Source organism: Oncorhynchus kisutch, linkage group LG17, assembly GCF_002021735.2.
Source record: "Oncorhynchus kisutch isolate 150728-3 linkage group LG17, Okis_V2, whole genome shotgun sequence".
Lineage (NCBI taxonomy): Eukaryota > Metazoa > Chordata > Actinopteri > Salmoniformes > Salmonidae > Oncorhynchus > Oncorhynchus kisutch.
In genome coordinates, this window is record NC_034190.2 from 69,619,111 (window position 1) to 69,642,119 (window position 23,009).

The following is a 23,009-nucleotide window of genomic DNA, read 5'->3' on the forward strand; positions in this document are numbered from 1 at the left end:
TGGGTGAGGTCAGTGTCTGTAATGTATTGACCTAATGGGTGGTGTACTCTTCGGTCATGGGTGAGGTCAGTGTCTGTAATGCATTGACCTAATGGGTGGTGTACTCTTCTCTCATGGGTGAGGTCAGTGTCCGTAATGTATTGACCTAATGGATGGTGTACTCTTCTCTCATGGGTGAGGTCAGTGTCCGTAATGTGTTGACCTAATGGGTGGTGTACTCTTCTCTCATGGGTGAGGTCAGTGTCCGTAATGTGTTGACCTAATGGGTGGTGTACTCTTCTCTCATGGGTGAGGTCAGTGTCCGTAATGTGTTGACCTAATGGGTGGTGTACTCTTCTCTCATGGGTGAGGTCAGTGTCCGTAATGTGTTGACCTAATGGGTGGTGTACTCTTCTCTCATGGGTGAGGTCAGTGTCCGTAATGTGTTGACCTAATGGGTGGTGTACTCTTCTCTCATGGGTGAGGTCAGTGTCCGTAATGTGTTGACCTAATGGGTGGTGTACTCTTCTCTCATGGGTGAGGTCAGTGTCCGTAATGTGTTGACCTAATGGGTGGTGTACTCTTCGGTCATGGGTGAGGTCAGTGTCCGTAATGTGTTGACCTAATGGATGGTGTACTCTTTGGTCATGGGTGAGGTCAGTGTCCGTAATGTGTTGACCTAATGGGTGGTGTACTCTTCTCTCATGGGTGAGGTCAGTGTCCGTAATGTGTTGACCTAATGGGTGGTGTACTCTTCGGTCATGGGTGAGGTCAGTGTCCGTAATGTGTTGACCTAATGGGTGGTGTACTCTTCTCTCATGGGTGAGGTCAGTGTCCGTAATGTGTTGACCTAATGGGTGGTGTACTCTTCTCTCATGGGTGAGGTCAGTGTCCGTAATGTGTTGACCTAATGGGTGGTGTACTCTTCTCTAATGGGTGAGGTCAGTGTCTGTAATGTGTTGACCTAATGGATGGTGTACTCTTCTCTAATGGGTGAGGTCAGTGTCCGTAATGTGTTGACCTAATGGGTCAGAATCTTCTTTCCCTCTGTGTCTCCTCAGCTCCAGCAGACTTCCACAGAGCAGCCGCCCCTACTTGTGCCTGGTCAGGATCACCACATCGAGAGGAGAGAAGTCCAGAGAGACCAGCTGGCAGAGCACACTAACCTGGTGAGGCCCTACACAATGCCAGACTTCTGGACAGAGCGATGGAGAAAGCTAATGCTGAAATTAGTTATTAGGGCAATGACCCTAATTCAACAGGCTTTTAGAGTGATAAGCAGGGCTGGTTTTTAACCTCTGATTGTTAAGGACTGTTTCCTGTTAAATAGTTAAAATTAACAGCACAAGTGGATGGTAGAGACCAGGGGCATTTCTTTGGATATAGATCTGAGCTGGAGAGTTGAACCTTCTATGTTCCTCTGATTCACTTGGAGCCATGGCATGTTGTTAATCTGGGACGGTGGCTCTGGCCTGGTCCTGCCCTTAGATAAACCCCCTGGGATTGGCTAATGAGGTATGATGTAATTAAGGGGGAGGGGTCAGAGGGCGTGGGTGGTGGTGCTCCCCGCTTTGGGGATTAACATTAAAGGGCTGCAGGGAGACGGGGTGGAGCTTGGGCAGTAAGGGCATGAGAGTAGGGGGATCTGTGGAACTAGGGGAACCACCTGGGCATGATGATCTGGTTACATGCTGACCACACCGCTCGCGTCGCGTGTGCGAGCATTGCAAAATAAATGTACACATACATGTTATTCAATCATTGCACCCACACTGCTTGCTCGCGCCAACAAGTGTCTGCGTTGCCTAGCGCTAAAATAGAAGTCAGTTCTATTTGTGGCGCTGAACGCGGTGCAAGTCTGACCTGTCCCCAAATTAATATAATTGTTTTTGATAGTTTTGTATTTATTTATTACTCATCTATTTTTTTACTTAAAACTTATTTTTTGTTTAAACTGCATTGCTGGTTAAGGGCTTGTAAGTAAGCATTTTACTCTAAGGTCTATACCTGTGTCAAAAAAGATTTGATTTTGATTTGATCCAACCAGTTGCAGTACCAGCTATCTCTCCCTCTGTTTTCCCTCTCCCTCTGTCTGTCACTACCTGCAGCACTGAAGAGGTCTTTGTCCCCCCATCTGTTGCTCTTTCCGACCCCTCGTTTATCAAGCCTGCCCGATGACACGTTTCTAGAAAGTCTTCCATTCTTTGTTTCACTCTTAGCGCTTTAGTTGTCATGCTAACTTGGAACGAAGGACAGACGTCTTTGTTGAAAAGGTCTTTGAATAGAAATACAAAGTGTGTTAGTTTTGTTCAGCCCCTTGATTGAATCTGGTTTCAGTAGGTTGTCTGATAAATGAGGGAGACCTTGCTGTATGGCTGGCCTCGTCCTAGAAGACCTGTAAATAGACACACTGTCAGCTGAGCTTGGTCTCTAAACTGCTATTGGTACAATCCAGAAAAATGAAGGTGTAATTATTATTTACATTCATATCCCACAGTGGCTGTCATTGTACACTTCAACACAAACACACACACCTGCATTATATAGCCAGTCGCTGCTATTCTACTCATTGTGGGAACAGCAGCTATCCTCCCAGCCCCCATCTCCTGCCCTTGACCTAGGCTGCCCCACTAGGGAGGATAGGGGGACTAATGGCTGAAGCATCTTTGGCACTGGACCATATCCATATGGACCATTTCCCCAGGCCCACCAGGCTCCCTCAGCCTCCCCCAGACCCCAGGCCCACCAGGCTCCCTCAGCCTCCCCCAGACCCACCAGGCTCCCTCAGCCTCCCCCAGACCCCCCCCCAGGCCCACCAGGCTCCCCCAGCCTCCCCCAGACCCCAGGCCCACCAGGCTCCCTCAGCCTCCCCCAGACCCACCAGGCTCCCTCAGCCTCCCCAAGACCCCAGGTCCACCAGGCTCCCTCAGCTTCCCCCAGGCCCGGGGGGGGGGGGTCCTGTCTACCACGAAAGCACTAAAAGTCAGTTTTTGGAGGTTTACAACGAAGGCGCCCAGCTCCCATGATGAGGATTTCATTAAGATTGTGTATTCTAAAAAGTGGGCTGGTTTCAGTGGTTGGGCAATAATGTTGGATGGCGGTGAGCGTCGACTGCGTGCTGCATTTTCTGTTTCATGACATTCCCTCAATCTCTTTCTAATTGGAAGCAGCCCTGGATGGGGATCATAACATTGAGCTCTTTGTTATATTTGTTTGGCCTGCAGTATGGCCTGCAGAGTTAACGTTGCCTTTACTTATTTTACTTTTTGGGGTATTGAAAATCATACACTCTGCATTTCAAGATACCCCAGTATACCGCCCAAGCCTACTATACACCTCCTCCCTCTCTACTGACCTCTGCACCAGTTTTTAAATCATGCATTTAGCTAACAATTGTTAAATTATGCCTGATAGAAGGACAAATTACCTTTGTTTTGTAGCTGTTTGGTTTTTCTTGGTGAGGACAGCAATAATAGATTGAGCATGGCATATCTCAAATCATGGCAAATCTTATGTCATCTGTTTAGCATTAATACTCTCCCTCTCTTCCCTCCTCTTTCTCCCTCCCCCTATCTAGTCCTGCTCTAACGTGGAGTGCTGGACACTGCAGTGTGACGTGGGTCTTCTGGAGAAGGGGACCAGCGCCATCCTCAAATTGCGCTCCCGCATCTGGGCTGAGACCTTCATCGAGGTACATGTGTATGTGTGGACTGGAGATCAAACCAACCACTCTGCATAGTCAAACACACATCACTTGTCTGAGTTGCTGGGCCGAAGAAAACTATACAGATGATCTAGGACCTACACACACAATTTCTCCACAACACACCTTTAAAGTGGAACTGGCAATGTTTTAGCTACAGGGTTGCGTTCAGAAAGTGGAACTGGCAACGTTTTAGCAACAGGGTTGCGTTCAGAAAGTGGAACTGGCAACGTTTTAGCAACAGGGTTGCGTTCAGAAAGTGGAACTGGCAACGTTTTAGCAACAGGGTTGCGTTCAGAAAGTGGAACTGGCAACGTTTTAGCAACAGGGTTGCGTTCAGAAAGTGGAACTGGCAACGTTTTAGCAACAGGGTTGCGTTCAGTACGTTTTTACGTTCTGGAATGTTCAATTGAATGGAAACGGTGCTGTTATGAATGGCCAGTTGAAAAACGGGGAGGTTGTGGGTTGGGAAACTCTGTCAGCGTGGCCACTGCCCTTTAAAAACGTCACTCATTGCTTCAAGCCACACCCAACAATCGTACCTCAGTCTGTTCAAGAACGTACAATGTTTTTGGGAAACGTGCCGTTCAGTACAAACCGTTTCGCAACGTAGCAAACGTACAAGGGAATTGAACACACCTCAGGACGGGACTCTACACAGACCGGTGCGCCATAGCCAATCAGAGCTACAGTTGGCCTATATGCAAATAAGCCATTTTCCACACGGGCCTGCCATCATTCACTTTGTACTGGATTATATTTTTACAGGTAGTAGCAACAGCGCTACTTTAGATCAGGAAGCATTTGCCAAAAGCCACCTGAATGGATTTCTGCAAATTACCACGGGAGTCCTCTTACATTTAGGAACTCTTATTGATCAAACAACCATGAACAGGTAGTCTCTCTCTCCCTCAGACAGTTGCCTATGATCAACAACTGTTAGCCAGAGCGAGATGCGTTAAAATCTAACAAGGGAACATAAACCCTCAAACTTTTTTAGCTTGTAGAATAGTAGCCTGCTCACCCTTCAGCAGCTTGCCTGCCAAAGCATGCCTGTCCCCACCAATGGCGTATAATAAACCCTGGGTTGCCGATACTATGTATTGGCCATTGAGAGGCTTTGAAGCCACTGGTCGGCCATATTGGCACTCCCTAGTCCTCCATATGGATTTTTTTTATTTATTTAACTAGGCAAGTCAGTTAAGAACAAATTCTTATTTACAATGACAGCCTACCAAAGGCAAAAGGCCTCCTGTGTTGAAGGGGGCCTGGGATTAAAAATAAATAAATCTAATCAAATTTATTTATATAGCCCTTCGTACATCAGCTGATATCTCAAAGTGCTGTACAGAAACCCAGCCTAAAACCCCAAACAGCAAGCAATGCAGGTGTAGAAGCACAGTGGCTAGGAAAAACTCCCTAGAAAGGCCAAAACCTAGAGAGGAACCAGGCTATGTAGGGTGGCCAGTCCTCTTCTGGCTGTGCCGGGTGGAGATTATAACAGAACATGGCCAAGATGTTCAAATGTTCATAAATGACCAGCATGGTCGAATAATAATAAGGCAGAACAGTTGAAACTGGAGCAGCAGCACGGCCAGGTGGACTGGGGACAGCAAGGAGTCATCATGTCAGGTAGTCCTGGGGCATGGTCCTAGGGCTCAGGTCCTCCGAGAGAGAGAAAGAAAGAGAGAAGGAGAGAATTAGAGAAGGCACACTTAGATTCACACAGGACACCGAATAGGACAGGAGAAGTACTCCAGATATAACAAATTGACCCAAGCCCCCCGACACATAAACTACTGCAGCATAAATACTGGAGGCTGAGACAGGAGCCTACAACATAAATATAGGACAAAACACACATCACAACAAGAGAGACAACACAACACTGCATAAAGAGAGACCAAAGACAACAACATAGAAAGGCATCAACACATGACAACATAGCATAGTAGCAGCACAAAACATGGTACAAACATTATTGGGCACAGACAACAGCACAACGGGCAAGAAGGTAGACAACAATACATCACACAAACAGCCACAACTGTCAGTAAGAGAGTCCATGATTGAGTCTTTAAATGAAAAGATTGAGATAAAACTGTCCAGTTTGAGTGTTTGTTGCAGTTCGTTCCAGTGGCTAGCTGCAGTGCACTGAAAAGAGGAACGGCCCAGGGATGTATGTGCTTTGGGGACCTTTAACAGAATGTGACTGGCAGAACAGGTGTTGTATGTGGAGGATGAGGGATGCAGTAGATATCTCAGATAGGGGGGGACTGAGGCCTAAGAGGGTTTTCTAAATAAGCATCAACCAGTTTTGCGACAGGTATACAGAGATGACCAGTTTACAGAGGAGTATAGAGTGCAGTGATGTGTCCTATAAGGAGCATTGGTGGCAAATCAGATGGCCGAATGGTAAAGAACATCTAGCTGCTCGAGAGCACCCTTACCTGCTGATCTATAAATTATGTCTCTGTAATCTAGCATGGGTAGGATGGTCATCTGAATCAGGGTTAGTTTGGCAGCTGGAGTGAAAGAGGATTGATTACAATAGAGGAAACCAAGTCTAGATTTAACTTTAGCCTGCAGCTTTGATATGTGCTGAGAGAAGGACAGTGTACCACCTAGCCATACTCCCAAGTACTTGTATGAGGTGACTACCTCAATCTCTAAACCCTCAGAGGTAGTAATCACACCTGTGAGAAGAGGGGCATTCTTCTTACCAAACCACATGACCTTTGATTTGGAGGTGTTCAGAACAAGGTTAAGGGTGGGATGAATAGAATTCTACAGTATTTCAACTACAAATTACTTTGTTTTTATTTATTTAACTTAGTCAGTTAAGAACAAATTCTCAATGAAATGTTTCAAGGACAAAAGGGCATGTATTTAAGTATTGTCTGGTTGTAGTGGGGACAGTAACAGAACTCTAAAAAAAACTTTAAGTAGAATGCTTTTATATTCATTTTTTTATGTTTAGCTCAGAATATAATTTCAAAGTATGCATTAAGGTTTCTAATACAATAAACGTGTCAAACTAATGTAGAGATTAATACATGAATTCTATAGTTTAAAATATTCCAAGAGTTCCAAGATGGCTGGGCGGTGGCTTCAATACAGCGCCCCCTGTCAATCAGCCAGGGTAATCCAACCCACGTTTTGACAACTGAATGGGAACTTGCCTGCCTGCCCTCCCATTTGATTGATGATGCCAAATACATTTGATTGACAACAAAGAGAGATGCCAACTGTGGATAACAGTCGTTCAAGTTCAGCATAGCTAGCTAGCAAAGTGATTAACAGTTCTTGCAAGCTAACCAAATGACACCTGCATCTCTAGTTGTAGCCACCCAAAAAAATGATATGGTAGGAAAAAGTCGGCCACTCACTGACTCGTCCAATGACATGATATCCTCCCAGCAGCTAGCTAGCTAACATTAGGCACCGTGCTTTTAGCTTGCTAAATAAATAGCTATTGTACATAAACAGACAAGCTAGCCTATTAGCCACGCTATGACTGACTTGTGGTCATTGCCCCTTTATAGTTTGATTGTGCTGACATTCCCAGCCTAAGTTACATTTGTGTTTTTTGCAAAAAATATTTGAGTCAATGAAACTGATACAGTGCATCCTGAAGGGCTGGAGGCAGCAAACAATGTACCAGGCCAGCTGTGATTTACGACATGATAGCAATATTTGTTGGACTACCAAGAAATGTATTGGTGAATTAGCTAAATGAATCATGCATTGAACTACATCCATCTATTCTGCCAACAAGGTTTTATTTATTAACCTTTATTTAACTAGGCAAGTCAGTTAAGAACAAATTCTTATTTTCAATGATGGCCTAGAAACAGTGGGTTAACTGCCTGTTCAGGGGCAGAACAACAGATTTGTACCTTGTCAGCTTGGGGATTTGAACTTGCAACCTTTCAGTTACTAGTCCAACGCTCTAACCACTAGTCTACCCTGCCGCCCCAATGCTTTACTTGACATCATGACATTTTTTGGTCAAATAGAAGCTATTATTAAAAGCTCTTTATAAAGTTGGTTTTGTAGCATAAAGTGAGAATTTGATATTTGTGACTGATATTATGATTGTCTGTTTGTTTCATATCTGCAAAGTGGCTAAAACACTGTCAGTTCCACTTTAATTAGGTCATCAAAGAGTGGATCTTAGTCAGGTTCAGATGCGGAGATGAAAGCAACCACCAGAACTACTGGTTTTGTCTCCTCTCAAACTCACTACACATGCAGACACATTTCTACCAGATGACAATGGCACTGACTGCATGAAACGGACTGTCTCAGTTTGTGTTCTGTCTGTAGGCCTATCTGTCTATTCACATTGCTGTCTGTGTATTTTCTTATGTCAAGATTTGGCTGAGTATAAGCAGAAATATTCCTTTAAGTAGCTATACAAAGAAAACACCAAGACTTAAAACCTCAAATTAGAGACTGTAAAATATGAATGACCAGTCAGACTCACACATGTGATTGTATTGACTATATGTCTGTATTAATGCTAGCTCAGAGCTAAACTCTGCCAATGTGAACAGACTCAGATATTTGATGAAAATAAATGGAAAACAGTAGCTTACAGAGTGAATAATTAAATTCTAATTTCAATAGTTCTGTGAGCGTATCGTTTGTGTGTTGGTCTATAGTGTATTAGTTATTGCAGAGCTGGAGGGTATCAGTCCACAGAAGCCGTTGTGAGAAAGACCTTACACCAAGGCTTATGTGTAAGTGCATTGGAAATTCATTAGTTGGCGGTCACGCCTTCTCATAGGATTGGAATGTCAGAGGGGTTTTGTGAGAAGAGCCAGCCGGTCTGATGAGGTTCATCAGTCTCTGTAGCACATTGTTGCCTCCTACTGGACATGAGTCAAACAGGACCCATCACTAGTTCACACATGGCCAGCACCCGTACAAGTTGCAGTTTGCCTTTCAAATACTCCTACAAAAATTATTTGAAAAATCACAATGGATATCCAATCTGATCCTGTTGTTTTGTTTCCGTTCTCAGAGGGCATACAAGGGGTACGTGTTGGAGTGCCTGGCAAGGTTCAGTGTGGTCAAGATGCCCTATGCCATCTTGCCCAAGGAGGTACCGAGTGGATCTAAAAAGGTATGGGTATGTGCAGTGCACTCATGTCAACAAACCTCTCTATTTTATATTGTATTGTTAGTCTTGCATTACCATACAGTGAGTAGTTAAATTGGGATTTGGGAGGTGGGGCTTCTAGTTTGGGGGCGTGCCCTGGAGGATTTAATATAGTAGCCTATAATCTATACTGACAAAAGCACATTACAGCATACTACAGGTCGTGGAGGGACCTTGTGAGGGGGATATTATTTTTGTGCACAGAATGTGATGAGCTGAACAATTGAATAGATAGACAACCCTATAGTAAAATAGTTTAACTTTGCTGTTGCTTACTTGTGTTGGTAAAAAAAAAAAAATCATTAGATAATTTGAAATTCGCATAACCAAAGTTACAGGGTCTCAGCTCTGCCTGGATCTCATTTGGATCATAGGTGTTGGGTCTCGGACTCGGTTGGATCCGGCCTAACTTAACCCCTGTATATAGTGTGCCCATGTTTCGTTCAGCACTCAGCTGTTGAGAAAATGGCAGGAAGCCTGGAATCGAGGCTATTATACAGTGCCTTCGGAAAGTATTCAGACTCCTTGACTTTTTCCATGTTTTGTTACGTTACAGATTTATTCTAAAATTGTATTAAATGGTTTTTTTCCTAAATCTACACACCACCCTATAATGACAAAGCAAAACTTTAATATTTTATTTTATCTTTATTTTTGCTATTTTATTCACAATAAAATACTTATTTACATATAAGTACTCAGACCTTTTACTCAGTACTTTGTTGAAGCACCTTTGGCAGTGATTACAGTCTTGATTCTTCCTGGGTATGACGCTAAAAGCTTGTCACACCTGTATTTTAGGAGTTTCTCCCATTCTTCTCTGCAGATCCTCTCAAGCTCTGTCAGGTTGGATGGGGAGCGTCGATGCACAGTTATTTTCAGGTCTCTCCAGAGATGTTAGATCGGGTTCAAGTCTGGGCTCTGGCTGGGCTACTCAAGGACATTCAGAGACTTATCCCGAAGCCACTCCTGCATTGTCTTAGCTATGTGCTTAGGGTCATTGTCCTGTTTGAAGGTGAACTTTCGCCCCAGTCTGAGGTCCTGAGCTCTCTGGAGCAGGTTTTCATCCTGGACCTATCTGTACTTTGCTCTGTTCATCTTTCCCTCGATCCTGACTAGTCCCCCAGTCCATGTTGCTGAAAAACATCCCCACAACATGATGCTGTAACCACCATGCTTCACTGTAGGAATGGTGCCCGGTTTCCTCCAGACGTGATGCTTGGCATTCAGGCCAAAGAGTTCAATCTTGGTTTCATCAGACCAGAGAATCTTGTTTCTCATGGTCTGAGAGTCTTTAGGTGCCTTTTGGCAAACTCCAAGTGGGCTGTCATGTGCCTTTTATTGAAGACTGGCTTTCGTCTGGCCACTCTACCATAAAGGCCTGATTGGTGGAGTGCTGCAGAGATGGTTGTAGTTCTGGAAGGTTCTCCCATCTCCACAGAGGAACTTTAGATCTCTGTCTCAGTGACCATTGAATTCTTGGTCACCTCCCTCACCAAGGCCCTTCTCCCTTGATTGCTCAGTTTGGCCGGGCGGCCAGCTCTAGGAAGAGTTGGTGGTTCCAAACGTCTTCCATTTTTAGGATCCCCAGATCTTTGCCTTGACACAATCCTGTCTCGGACCTCTACGGACAATTCCTTCGACCTCATGGCTTAGTTTTTGCTCAACTGTGTGCCTTTCCAAATCATGTACAATCAAATTGATTTGCCACAGGTGGACTCCAATCAAGTTGTAGAAACAGCTCAAGGATGATCAATGGAAACAGAAGTCACCTGAGCTCAATTTCGAGTCTCATAGCAAAGGGTCTGAATACTTATGTAAATAAGGTATTTCTGTTTGACTTGAAATAAATTAGCAAAAATATATAACCTGTTTTTCTTTGTCATTATGGGGTATTGTGTGTAGATTGATGAGGATTTTTTATTTATTGAATCCATTTTAGAATAAGGCTGTAATGTGGAAAAAGTCAATGGGTCTGAATACATTCAGACCCATTGAGTCACTGTAAGTGGAGGTCATGACTAAATGTGTTCACCCTCTTCAGGTGGTGACCCCGTTGGTGTGGAACAAACAAGACAGCCAATACTCTGTGCCCTTGTGGATCATCATTCTGGCCATACTGGCTGGGCTTCTGCTGCTGGCACTGCTCATCTACGTCCTGTACAAAGTGAGTGGTCGGGATAGCGGTGATGTTAATGTCCGGCAGAGTGGGAAATTCCCATATTTTCCTTTAGAACTTTATTTTTAGAATGTGAAATGTCAGAATAATAGTAGAGAGAATAATATATTTCAGATTGTATTTCTTTCATCACATTTCCAGTGGGTCAGAAGTTTACATACATTTGGTAGCATTGCCTTTAAATTGTTTAACTTGGGTCAAATGTTTTGGGTAGCCTTCCACAAGCTTCCCACATTAAGTTGGGTGAATTTTGGCCCATTCCCCCTGACAGAGCTAGTGTAACTGAGTCAGGTTTGTAGGCCTCCTTGCTCGCACACGCTTTTTCAGTTCTGCCCACACATTTTCTATAGGATTGAGGCCAGGGCTTTGTGATGGTCACTCCAATACCTTTACTTTGTCATCCTTAAGCCATTTTGCCACAACTTTGGAAGTATGCTTGGGGTCATTGTCCATTTGGAAGACCCATTTGCGACCAAGCTTGAACCTTTCTAGGGCAGGCGTTCCACTAGCAGAACCCCTCCACAACATTCTGCTAGCGGAACCCCTCCACAACACTCTGCTGAAAAGGCAGCTTGTGAAATGCAAAAATATTTTTTATAAATATGTAACTTTCACACATTAACAAGTCCAATACAGCAAATGAAAGATAAACATCTTGTTAATCTACCCATCGTGTCCGATTTAAAATATTCTTTACAGCGAAACACAACATATGATTCTGTTAGGTCATAGCCAAGTCAAAAAAACACCAGCCAAAGAGAGGAGTCACAAAAAGCTGAAATATAGATTAAAATAATCACTAACCTTTGATGATCTTCATCAGATGACACTCATAGGACATCATGTTACACAATACATGTATGTTTTGTTTGGTAATGTGTATATTTATATCCCAAAATCTCAGTTTACATTGGCACGTTACGTGCAGTAATGTTTTGATTCGAAAACATCCGGTGATTTTGCAGAAATACACATAATAAACATTGATAAAAGATACAACTGTTATTCACAGCATTAAAGATAGACTGCTCCTTAATGCAACCGCTGTGTCAGATTTTTTTTTTTTACTTGACGGAAAAAGCATAATCTGAAAACGGTGCTCAGAACCCAAAACAGCCAGAGGAATATCCGCCATTTTGGAGTCAACAGAAGTTAGAAATTACACCATAAATATTCACTTACCTTTGATGATCTTCTTCAGAAGGCACTCCCAGGATTCCCAGTTTGACAATAAATGACTGATTTGTTCCATAAAGTCCATCATTTCTGTCCAAATAGCCACTTGTTGTTAGTGTGTTCAGCCCAGTAATCCATCTTCATGAGGCGCAGGCACTTCGTCCAGACAAAAACTTGAAAAGTTCCGTTACAGTCCTTTAGAAACATGTCAAACGATGTATGGAATCAATCTTTAGGATGTTTTTAACATAAAACATAAATAATGTTCCAACCGGAGACTTCCATTGTCTGAAGAAAAGCACTGGAACAAGAGGTAACTCTGTCGGGAGCGCGCATCATGAGACCAAGGCACTCTGCCAGACCACTGACTCAAAGAGGTCTCATGAGCCCCTCCTTTATAGTAGAATCTTCATTCAAGTTTCTAAAGACGGTTGACATCTAGTGGAAGCCGTAGGAAGTGCAAATTTATCCATATCTCATTGTGTATTCGGTAGGCCAAGCTTTGAAAAACTACAAACCTCAGATGTCCCACTTCCTGGTGGATTTTTCTCAGATTTTCACCTGCCATATGAGTTCTGTTATACGCAAAGACATAATTCAAACAGTTGTAGACACTTCAGAGTGTTTTCTACCTAATAATAATATGCATATATTAGCATCTGGGACAGAGTAGGAGGCAGTTCACTCTGGGAACGCTATTCACCCAAAAGTGAAAATGCTGCCCCCTATCCCAAAATAGTTAACTTCCTGATATATCCACATAATTGTCCATCCTCATGATGCCATATATTTTGTGAGGTGCACCAATCCCTCCTGCAGCACAGCACCCCCACAACATGATGCTGCCAATCCCGTGCTTCACGGTTGGGATGCTTCACGGTTGGGATGCTTCACGGTTGCAAGCCTCCCCCTTTTTCCGCCAAACATAACGATGGTCATTATGGCCAAACAGTTCTATTTTTGTTTCATCAGACCAGAGGACATTTCTCCAAAAAGTATGATCTTTGTCCCCATGTGCGGTTGCAAACTGTAGTCTGGCTTTTTTATGGAGGTTTTGGAGCATTGGCTTCTTCCTTGCTGAGCGGCCTTTCAGGTTATGTCGATATAGGCCTTGTTTTACTGTGGATATAGATACTTGTACCTCTTTCCTCCAGCATCCTCACAAGGTCCTTTGCTGTTGTTCTGGGATTGATTTTCACTTTTCGCACCAAAGTACATTCATCTCTAGGAGACAGAATGAGTCTCCTTCCTGAGCCGTATGATGGCTGCGTGTTCCCATGGTGTTTATACTTGCGTACTATTGTTTGTACAGATGAATGTGGTACCTTCAGGCATTTGGAAATTGCTCCCAAGGATGAATCAGACTTGTGGAGGTCTCCAATGTTTTTTTCTGAGGTCTTGGCTGATTTCTTTTGATTTCCCCGTGAAGTCAAGTAAAGAGGCACTGAGTTTGAAGGTAGGCCTTGAAATACATACACAGGTACACCTCCAATTGACTCAAATAATGTCAATTAGCCTATCAGAAGCTTCTAAAGCCATGACATCATTTTCTGGAATTTTCTAAGCTGTTTAAAGGCACAGTCAATTTAGAGCATGTACAATTCTCACCCACTGGAATTGTGATACAGTGAAATATAAGTGAAATAATCTGTCTGTTAACAATTGTTGGAAAAATGACATGTGTCATGCACAAAGTAGATGTCCTAACTGACTTGCCCAAACTATAGAAATTAAGACATTTGTGGAGTGATTGAAAAATGAGTTTTAATTACTTCCACCTAAGTGTATGTAAACTTGCGACTTCAACTGTACGTCTGGCTAGAGAGACATATGAAGATTTGAGGTGTTGAAATATGATATATTTAGTTCTAACTTTGATAACGTCGTCTTTCTTCCTCCCAGCTTGGCTTCTTCAAAAGGTCGCTACCCTACGGCACGGCTATGGAGAAGGCCCAACTCAAGCCCCAGGCTGCGTCTGAGGCCTAAACACCACATAGAAAGGATTAAAACAAACTATTTTGTTGTCACAGAACCAAAGAAACCTAGAAACCCACATGATTGCAATGGAGAAATGTGGTTAATTTAAACATCCAGAGAGGATTAGACTGCAGTTGAAGAGGGAGGAGGAGGAGGAGGAGGAAAGACCACTGGAACTCCACTGTACTGCACTAGAGGAAGAAATACCCAAAGAACTCCAAACCAAATGAATGTTTTTAATTTAATATATGTTTATGTTTGTTGTCGTTGGCTTGGGATTGATCACCAAGCTGAACTTCAGTGTCACAGTCAGACAAACTGGCTTTAGACTTACTGATCCTATTTGAGTTGAAGTCCAAGACTAGTGACTACAGAAGAAGAGGAGTAGCCTATGGAAGGCCTTGATTCGATCAAGGAAGATGCTTGGTTTCTCCCTGCACATCTTTTTAAACAGCTTTGTATTCCCTTGTGGATCCTTGTGAAAGATAATTGTTTTACTCTTTTTCAACTGCCTTCATTTTGGTGCTAAAAAAGTGTGATCACTGCTTTTAAAAGGTATATGATGGTGTTGAGGGGGACTGAATGCATCTCCCTTCCTTTTTGTAGCCATTAAAGAAATCTGATCTGATACTTTCCCAACCGAAGTTAGAAACATGCTTCCTATTCAGGGCACCAGAGGAGCATGTTCACCAGAGGAGCATGTTCACCAGAGGAGCATGTTCACCAGAAGAGCATGTTCACCAGAAGAGCATGTTCACCAGAGGAGCATGTTCACCAGAAGAGCATGTTCACCAGAGGAGCATGTTCACCAGAAGAGCATGTTCACCAGAAGAGCATGTTCACCAGAGGAGCATGTTCACCAGAGGAGCATGTTCACCAGAGGAGCATGTTCACCAGAGGAGCATGTTCACCAGAGGAGCATGTTCACCAGAGGAGCACAGACAGAGGATGTCTGTCTCGTGTCTCCATAATCTACACCTGAGCTGTTTACCCATGCACATTTCTACCAAACATGTTTTTACAGCCAATCTTTTGTTTAATGTAAGTTCAAACTCCTGTACTGCCAAAATAGCTTCTTCAGCCTCAGAGTGGTGGACATACAGTGCTTGGTCCAGTTGTTTTGCACTCAAAAGAAATCTACTGATGTCTAACAAGATGCCAAAAACAGACAGGATACTGACGGACTGATCTTCCTTTGGGTTTGACTTGACCATTACTGATCACTTTGTTGATCCTGTATGTTTGTGTTCGTTGTGACAGATCAAAGCATTGCCTCAAAGTTGACTGGGACTTGACTGGATCCATCCACCATGGGCCTGTGAGATAGATCCCACTGAAAGCTTGAAACACTCTGGTGCCAGTACTCTGTCTGGTGACTTGTAAACAAGTTTGTCCAGACTTTGCTTGTGCTGCAAGAGGCAGTATGGAAATTGAGTTGAAGCAAAGATCATCCAGGTGTATCCACAGCCTTGGTGTGTAATGATGTCTTGAAGTCAGTACATTACTATGTTGCCAACAGAGATCAAGGAAGCTGTAGTACATACAATCTGGGTGGGTTGCTTGCAGGTAAGGGCTCACTCCGGTGAGTGTCGGGGAAATGGCCAAATATCCAGTCCCTACACATTTCACCTTGATCTTGTAGTGTGCTAGGAGCATCTTTGCTCTGGTTTGTTTGAATTTTATTTTGATGTCCTTATGTCAACAAAAACTGACTTGAGTACCAAAAGCTCTCACACCACGATGCTGCAGCTTCATCCATGGACTGAATATGTGGGGCTCTTTTATTTGTCATGTAAATACGTTTTGTGTGTGTGTCAGACTGCCTGTGTCTTCATGTGTTGATGTTCCTGTCTGTTTTTTTGTGTGAATCAGAGATCAATCCCAATGCTAAGTCCTCTCCTTTCTCTCTTGCATCACAAGGGAAAGGTAGACTTGTCCAGAAGTAATGCTGATCATCGCATCACTTCAATCTGTACTCAGGATGGGTTGAGACTGCCTGATTAGAGTTTAGGACAGCTAGGACCAGAGTAGCTATTCATTTAGGGCCCAATTCTGACTTGAGATAGGTTGAAAAAAAATATGACTTAAGTCCATGTTAAGTCAACTTATCTCAGGTCTGAATCAGGCCCTTAATGCAATAGAGAGACTGCAATGAAAATGCACATGCATACACAGTAAAATCAGTTTGCCTCTTGTAAAGGGATAGCAACTGGGCTTTGGGGGGGGGGGGGGAAATGGTTTGTACGTGCAATATTATTATTCACTCTGGTTGATATTGGTTTTAGTTTTTGCAGTAGTTTTTGAATTTTCTTTCATTTTGTTCCGGAGGGGTTGTGTTAAACCAGGTGTATCTAACATCTAATGATGAGTCTGTGTTAAAAACCATACCATGTCTGCTCCCCATGGTCGGATGGGGGTATTGTCAAAAACAATTGGTCTGTTTTCCCCCCCCCTAGATTTTTCCACTGCACGTATTCACCACTTTTACATTTTGCTCCACTGCTATAACTAGCCAATGTTTAGTGTCACTATTTCAGATATCAGTGGTAAAAAATACATCCATCAAACCTCCTGAGTTGAACTCGAGTAAGCATGTGTGATAATGTATGTTCAGTTCAATTGTATCACCTATCCAAACGCAGCCATAATGCTACACATCTGTTTTCACTATTTGTTTTGAATGCCCCTCATATTGGTGATTTAATCCACAAGCTTTATCAACACTCATGGTGCAAAGACTGCTAACGCCACTCAGTGGATTCATTTAACATGTATCATATTATTTTTAACAGTATTTGTATGATATTGTTTTGAAAAGTATATGTCTGATCGTAGTGTCCAGACTGAAAATGTCAACCTAGTATTATTTATATTGAAAGAGGACGTTTTAAACAGAATCCTCTGTGGTTACAGTAGAAGACTACACTGGGTTTATCCTTGTTTTCTCAATGCTTTCTAGGCCCCCTTTTAAAAATCTCCTTTTTACAAAGTTGTAAATATTTCTGACGATAATATTTTTTAGATCCAATTGGAAAAAAAACATTTGTGAAATTTACTCTCCCCATATTGGGGAGACTTTCTGGGAAGATGATTTAGTCTTTTAGTGATCATTTGTGTCTTATTATATGGTTTGCATTTCAATTAAAAAAATGACATGCTTTGATTGAATACACAGTTCTGAAAATAATTTATTTAAAAAAAATAAACTTGCCCATGGCATGAAATGTTTTACACATTTGTTTATGCGGTTTGGCAACAACTGATTGCTCAACAATTTATTGTTCATTATAGTTGTATTACAAAGTGGAGAAAAATACCAAAACAAACACCATAACTAGGAGCTATAGCATAGAACTATTGCATGTGCTTTTAGGGCACTCACTTGTAAAACCATAAGCTTATCTTACAAATAGTATACTATACAAATTATCGTATAAATAACAGATAATGCCAAATGTATATACTTCTTCCTCAGGTTGCAGCGCCGCACTGTCATATCAGTAACAGTGGTCGGTGAGGACAAACAACTTATCTGGTAAGACGTTAGAGGTCACTAAATACTGCCAGTCAGATCCCTCCTCAGGTCCTATTGATGAGTAGTCCAACGAGCTGCTTCTCTTCAATGCTCTCTGTGTGATATTGACCATCCCAGAAACATCCCCACAGTCCTCCATTCCTGACACCAGACATGTACATGAGTCTATAGAAGATATTGCATGTGGATTAGTATGACCGTGGAGGTGTGTATTCCCCTGCCAACCTCTGATTCACAGGCTGTAATAAAACAGTCTTTATACACTGGTTTGGTTCAGCGCTCCATTGCTCTGGACAGTTGTGTCAGTTTGTGCTGGTTGTCGATCACTTCAAAGTTCTGAACATAGTGGCGGATGTTGCTAGGATTCCTGAGAGGGGGGGATTGCTCGGAATCTGGACACGAGACAGGAAGATAGGTGTTTTTTTTAAAAATGGAAGCGCTACATTTACTTAATATCATTTGAAGGTCTCAGAATGGAAAATGAGTGTTGATTTTTGTAGATAAGGCATAGCTTACATGTGGACAGCCGAATGGAAGGCGCCTCCAGAAACATTCTGTCTGCAAGTCCCTTCTGAGGTGATGAGGGTACTGTAGGACAAAGAACCATAGAGAGTGAACACCATGGCACAACATTGTCCTTCTTATCCCGTCCTTTTCTATAACTTTGTTGTATTTTGTTTTCTTACCGTAAGGCGTGCTTCTGCACCCTCGAACTATCTTCACTGTCTTAGCAATCAAGCGCTGCAACGATGAAACAAGGTAGCTTATATAGCCAATAGTTTACAGACACAAAGAGAAGACAACTTAGGGAAGGGCTGAGGGATGGTAATCTCCAGCACATCTACAGGATGTGAAAGTATAATAGTTAGGCTAGACAACTCACCATTTTCTCAAAATTGACCAGTTTGTCCGTGTAGTTCTTGTTTCCCTCATGGATGAATGTCATGTCTAGAGGTAGGTACAGTTGGTGAACGGAATGACGTACTGGTTCAGTACAGGGTCATGTTGAATTAACTCAGGTATTGAATGTTACGTCTGTCACGAGGCTAAGAAAGTATTATTACCTTTGAGTAGCAGGGGCATGAAGGGGATGTAGGGAGGACTGAGCTTTGCCACAGCCAGTCTGTACGCTCTGTGATTACGTGACGGATCCTGACACATTAACAGAAATAAAAACAATTTGCCATTAGTTGTAGATTAATATAATTTTATTGGTCAATTGCACAGAATGTCCATCCAAAATTAGCTTTAAACCCAACCCCTTCGTAAGACACACATGCATCTTTTGATGGGAGAGGTGCGGGGGGGCTGCCACACTGGTTGCTGGCTTGCCTCGCTAACCGTTAGGCTACCTGCCGCCCCTACTTATATGCAAGTTGACATTTATTGGGATAAATCTTGTCCTGGAGGCAGACCTGAGCAATTTCTACAACATGGGCCAGCTGAAAATTGGCTATACACAGAGTATACAAAATATTAAGAACACCATGACCGACTGATCAGGTGAAAGCTATGATCCCTTATCGATGTCACTTGTTAACTCCACTTCAATTAGTGTAGATGAACGAGAGGAGACAGGTTAAAGAAGGATTTTTTTGCCTTGAGACAGTTGAGACATAGATTGTATATGGCAAGACAAAATATTTAAGTGCCTTTGAACGGGGTATGGTAGTAGGTGCCAGGCACACTGGTTTGTGTCAGGAACTGCAACGCTACTGGGTTTTTCACACTCAACAGTTTCCTGTGTATATCAAGAATGGTCCACCATCCAAAGGGCATCCAGACAACTTTGGGAAGCATTGGAGTTAACATGGGCCAGCATCAATGTTCCCTCTAAGCTGCGCACCACTCCCCCGGGACTGCTGCGCAGAAGAAATATCAGCCCGTGCAGAGAAGCACGAGATTGAACTTTACTCAACTTTCTAGAGTTTTCCCCGTTAGTTAACACTATCAACGTTTCCCTTCACTGGGAATTGTGATTAAATCAACGCAATATTAGCCACTTTCAATGTAACATACCAAAAACAAAATGAACTATGCAAGAATTAGTATGCAAAACTAACTATGCAAGTGATTTTCTTGTAGGCAGAACACATCGGAGTAGGATTCTATTGCATTGACAGGTACGACTCAGGCCCGTACTCTACACAGACCGGTGCGTCATAACCAATCAGAGCTGCCTGTAGGCCTATATGCAAATAGACCATTGCCGTATATGGATCTGTGTCATTCACTTTGAACTGGACTGTTTTTACAGCATTAGCAGTCGTAAATAGATGCACTTGTTTTGAGATCAAAGCCAGAAATACATGTAGTGACGTTGTACACTTTGTAGTCAATGGGGGAGTGATTGCTTCCTACAAGTGATTGCTTCCTCTTTGCTTTTTTTAAGTTTAGGGTTAGGCATAAGGTTAGCAGTGTGGTTAGGCTTAGGTTTAAAATCAGATTTTTGGACTTTGTGGCTGTGCCAGATAGTGATGACTCTGCAGAGCTGCCTCCAGTACATGAGTCATCCCAATAAATGCCAACCTGCTAATTATATAGGAAATATATCTATTGAAAACATGTTTACATATTACAATAGGAGGAAAACATGATTCATACACACATTGGAAATGAAGTGGAGGGATTGTCAAGTGGCATGTGATGTCACCGGTCATTATCAATGACATACAATGGAACACTGCTATATAGCTAGCTTGCAAGTGCGCACACATTAACTCACTCACCATTAACCTCTCGTATGCACAATATACCCTTTTCGTCTTACTCGGCACTCTCTGTCAACAACAACAACAACAACTGTTACAACGTCTCCTCTGATATCCATTTCACATCTGTTATAATCAAACCAACTGTTATAAGCGATAACCAAAATGTAGGTCATTGTCCCTAGCAGACCTCACCTCCCAGGTCTTGTAAAGTCTCTGTACAGCACTATTACTCAGACCAAACATCACCGCAAAGAACGAGTTTAGGTTCTTCTGCTCCTTCAATCTGAAACAGGAAACACAGTCAGTAACAGCTGTGGGCAGACTAAACATGTGCATTATCTAAGTGATTATTTTATCACTTACTGGCAAAATATCTGATCTGATTGGTCAAAAGACCAATTAATAGCAAAAGGTCAGACTAAGGCTGCCTGTGTAAACGAAGGCTTGGTGCATCAGTGACCACAGACAGAGTGACATCCTTTACCAATATTTTATAAATCAGTTTAGCTGGATATGAAAACATGATTTCTGCTGGTATGTTACATTTTTTTAATATAGTCTGTTATTGTACAAAATTATACTGAGTATACCAAACATTAGGTACACTTCCTAGTATTAAGTTGCGTACCCCCTACAGGAATGCTGGCCCATGTTAACCACAATGCTTCCCACAGTTGTGTCAAGTTTGCTGGGTGTCCTTTGGGTGGTGGACCACTCTTGATACACACAGGAAACTGTTAAGTGTGAGAACCCAGCAGTGTTGTAGTTATTGTCACTAACAAATGCACCTTGCACCTACTAACACACCCTTTTCAAAGGCACTTAAATCTTTTGTCTTTCAAATCTTTTGTCACGTGCGCCAAATACAACAGGTGTAGACCTTACAGTGAAATGCTTACTTACAGGCTCTAACCAATGGTGCGAAAAAAAAGGTATGTGTCTGTGTGTGTAGGTAAGTAAAGAAATAAAACAAAAGTTAAAGACATTTAAAATAAAGAGTAGCAAGGCTATACACAGACACCTGTTAGTTAGGCTTATTGAGGTAGTATGTACATGTAGGTATCGTAGGTATCGTTAAAGTGACTGTGCACAGAGAACAGAGAGTAGCAGAAGGTGTTGGCGGGTGGTGGGACACAATGCAGATAACCCAGTTAGCCAATGTGCGGGAGCACTGGTTTGATCGGGCCAATTTAGGTAGTATGTACATGAATGTATAGTTAAAGTGACTATGTATATAAGATAAACAGAGAGTTGCAGCAGCGTAAAATAGGGGTTGGGGGGGCACACAATGCAAATAGTCCGGGTAACCATTTGGTTACCTGTTCAGGAGTCTTATGGCTTGGGGATAAAAACTGTTGAGAAGGCTTTTTGTCCTAGACTTGGTACTCCGGTACCGCTTGCCATGCGGTAGTAGAGAGAACAGTCTATGACTGGGGTGGCTGGGGTCTTTGACAATTTTAGGGCCTTCCTCTGACATCGCCTGGTGTAGAGGTCCTGGATGGCAGGCAGCTTTGCCCCAGTGATGTACTGTATGCACTACCCTCTGAAGTGCCTTGCGGTCGGAGGCCGAGCAATTGCCGTAGCAGGCAGTGATGCAACCGGTCAGGATTCTCTCGATGTTGCAGCTGTAGAACCTTTTGAGGATCTCAGGACCCATGCCAAATCTTTTTAGTTTCCTGAGGGGGAAAAGGCTTTGTTGTGCCTTCTGCACGACTGTCTTGGTGTGTTTGGACCAATCTAGTTTGTTGTTGATGTGGACACCAAGGAACTTGAAGCTCTCAACCTGCTCCACTACAGCCCCGTCGATGAGAATGGGGATGTGCTCGGTGCTCCTTTTCCTGTAGTCCACAATCATCTTCTTAGTCTTGGAGAGGTTGTTATTCTGGCACCACATGGCCAGGTCTCTGACCTCCTCCCTATAGGCTGTCTCGTCGTTGTCGTAGATCAGTCTACCACTGTTGTGTTGTCAGCAAACTTAATGATGGTGTTGGAGTCGTGCCTGGCCATGCAGTCGTGGGTGAACAGGGTGACGAGGGGACTGAGCACGCACCCCTTGGGAGCTCCAGTGTTGAGGATCAGCATGGCAGATGTGTTGCTACCTACCCTCAACACCTGGGGCGGCCTGTCAGGAAGTCCAGGATCCAGTTGCAGAGGGAGGTGTTTAGTCCCAGGATCCTTAGCGTAGTGATGAGCTTTGAGTGTACTATGGTGTTGAATGCTGAGCTGTAGTCAATGAACAGCATTCTCACATAGGTGTTCCTTTTGTCCAGGTGGGAAAGGGCAGTGTGGAGTGCAATAGAGATGGCATCATCTGTGGATCTGTTCCCATTCACCCTCTGAATGGCACACATACACAATCCATGTCTCAATTGTCTCAAGGCTTAAAAATCATTCTTTAACCTGCCTCCTCCCCTACAGTCGTGACCAAAAGTTGAGAATGACACAAATATACATTTTCACAAAGTCTGCTGCCTCAGTTTGTATGATGGCAATTTGCATATACTCCAGAATGTTATGAAGAGTGATCAGATGAATTACAATTAATTGCAAAGTCCCTCTTTGCCATGCAAAATGAACTG

At 43.0% G+C, this 23,009-nt stretch overlaps 2 protein-coding genes across 4 annotated transcripts in view; one reads left to right on the plus strand and one right to left on the minus strand.

Annotated features, from left to right (window-relative positions):
- Positions 1-17,409, plus strand: part of LOC109908216 (integrin alpha-5) — an 86,384-nt gene extending 68,975 nt beyond the window's left edge. Inside the window, exons 26-30 of the mRNA XM_031794483.1 lie at positions 1,041-1,148; positions 3,557-3,670; positions 8,712-8,813; positions 10,894-11,016; positions 14,107-17,409. Coding sequence (XP_031650343.1) covers positions 1,041-1,148; positions 3,557-3,670; positions 8,712-8,813; positions 10,894-11,016; positions 14,107-14,190 — 531 coding nt within the window. The 3' untranslated portion in view covers positions 14,191-17,409. The remainder of the gene's footprint in view (positions 1-1,040; positions 1,149-3,556; positions 3,671-8,711; positions 8,814-10,893; positions 11,017-14,106) is intronic.
- The window catches only part of LOC109908218 (rap guanine nucleotide exchange factor 3), a 50,054-nt gene continuing 43,885 nt past the window's right edge, over positions 16,841-23,009 (minus strand). For 2 of the 3 annotated variants that reach the window (XM_020506777.2, XM_020506778.2), the window contains 7 exons: positions 20,623-20,713; positions 20,446-20,496; positions 18,781-18,868; positions 18,600-18,664; positions 18,403-18,457; positions 18,233-18,304; positions 16,841-18,108 (listed from right to left, as the gene is read on the minus strand). In XM_020506777.2, coding sequence (XP_020362366.1) covers positions 17,990-18,108; positions 18,233-18,304; positions 18,403-18,457; positions 18,600-18,664; positions 18,781-18,868; positions 20,446-20,496; positions 20,623-20,713 — 541 coding nt within the window. In that variant the 3' untranslated portion in view covers positions 16,841-17,989. The remainder of the gene's footprint in view (positions 18,109-18,232; positions 18,305-18,402; positions 18,458-18,599; positions 18,665-18,780; positions 18,869-20,445; positions 20,497-20,622; positions 20,714-23,009) is intronic. The other variant, XR_004203702.1, reaches the window with a different exon arrangement.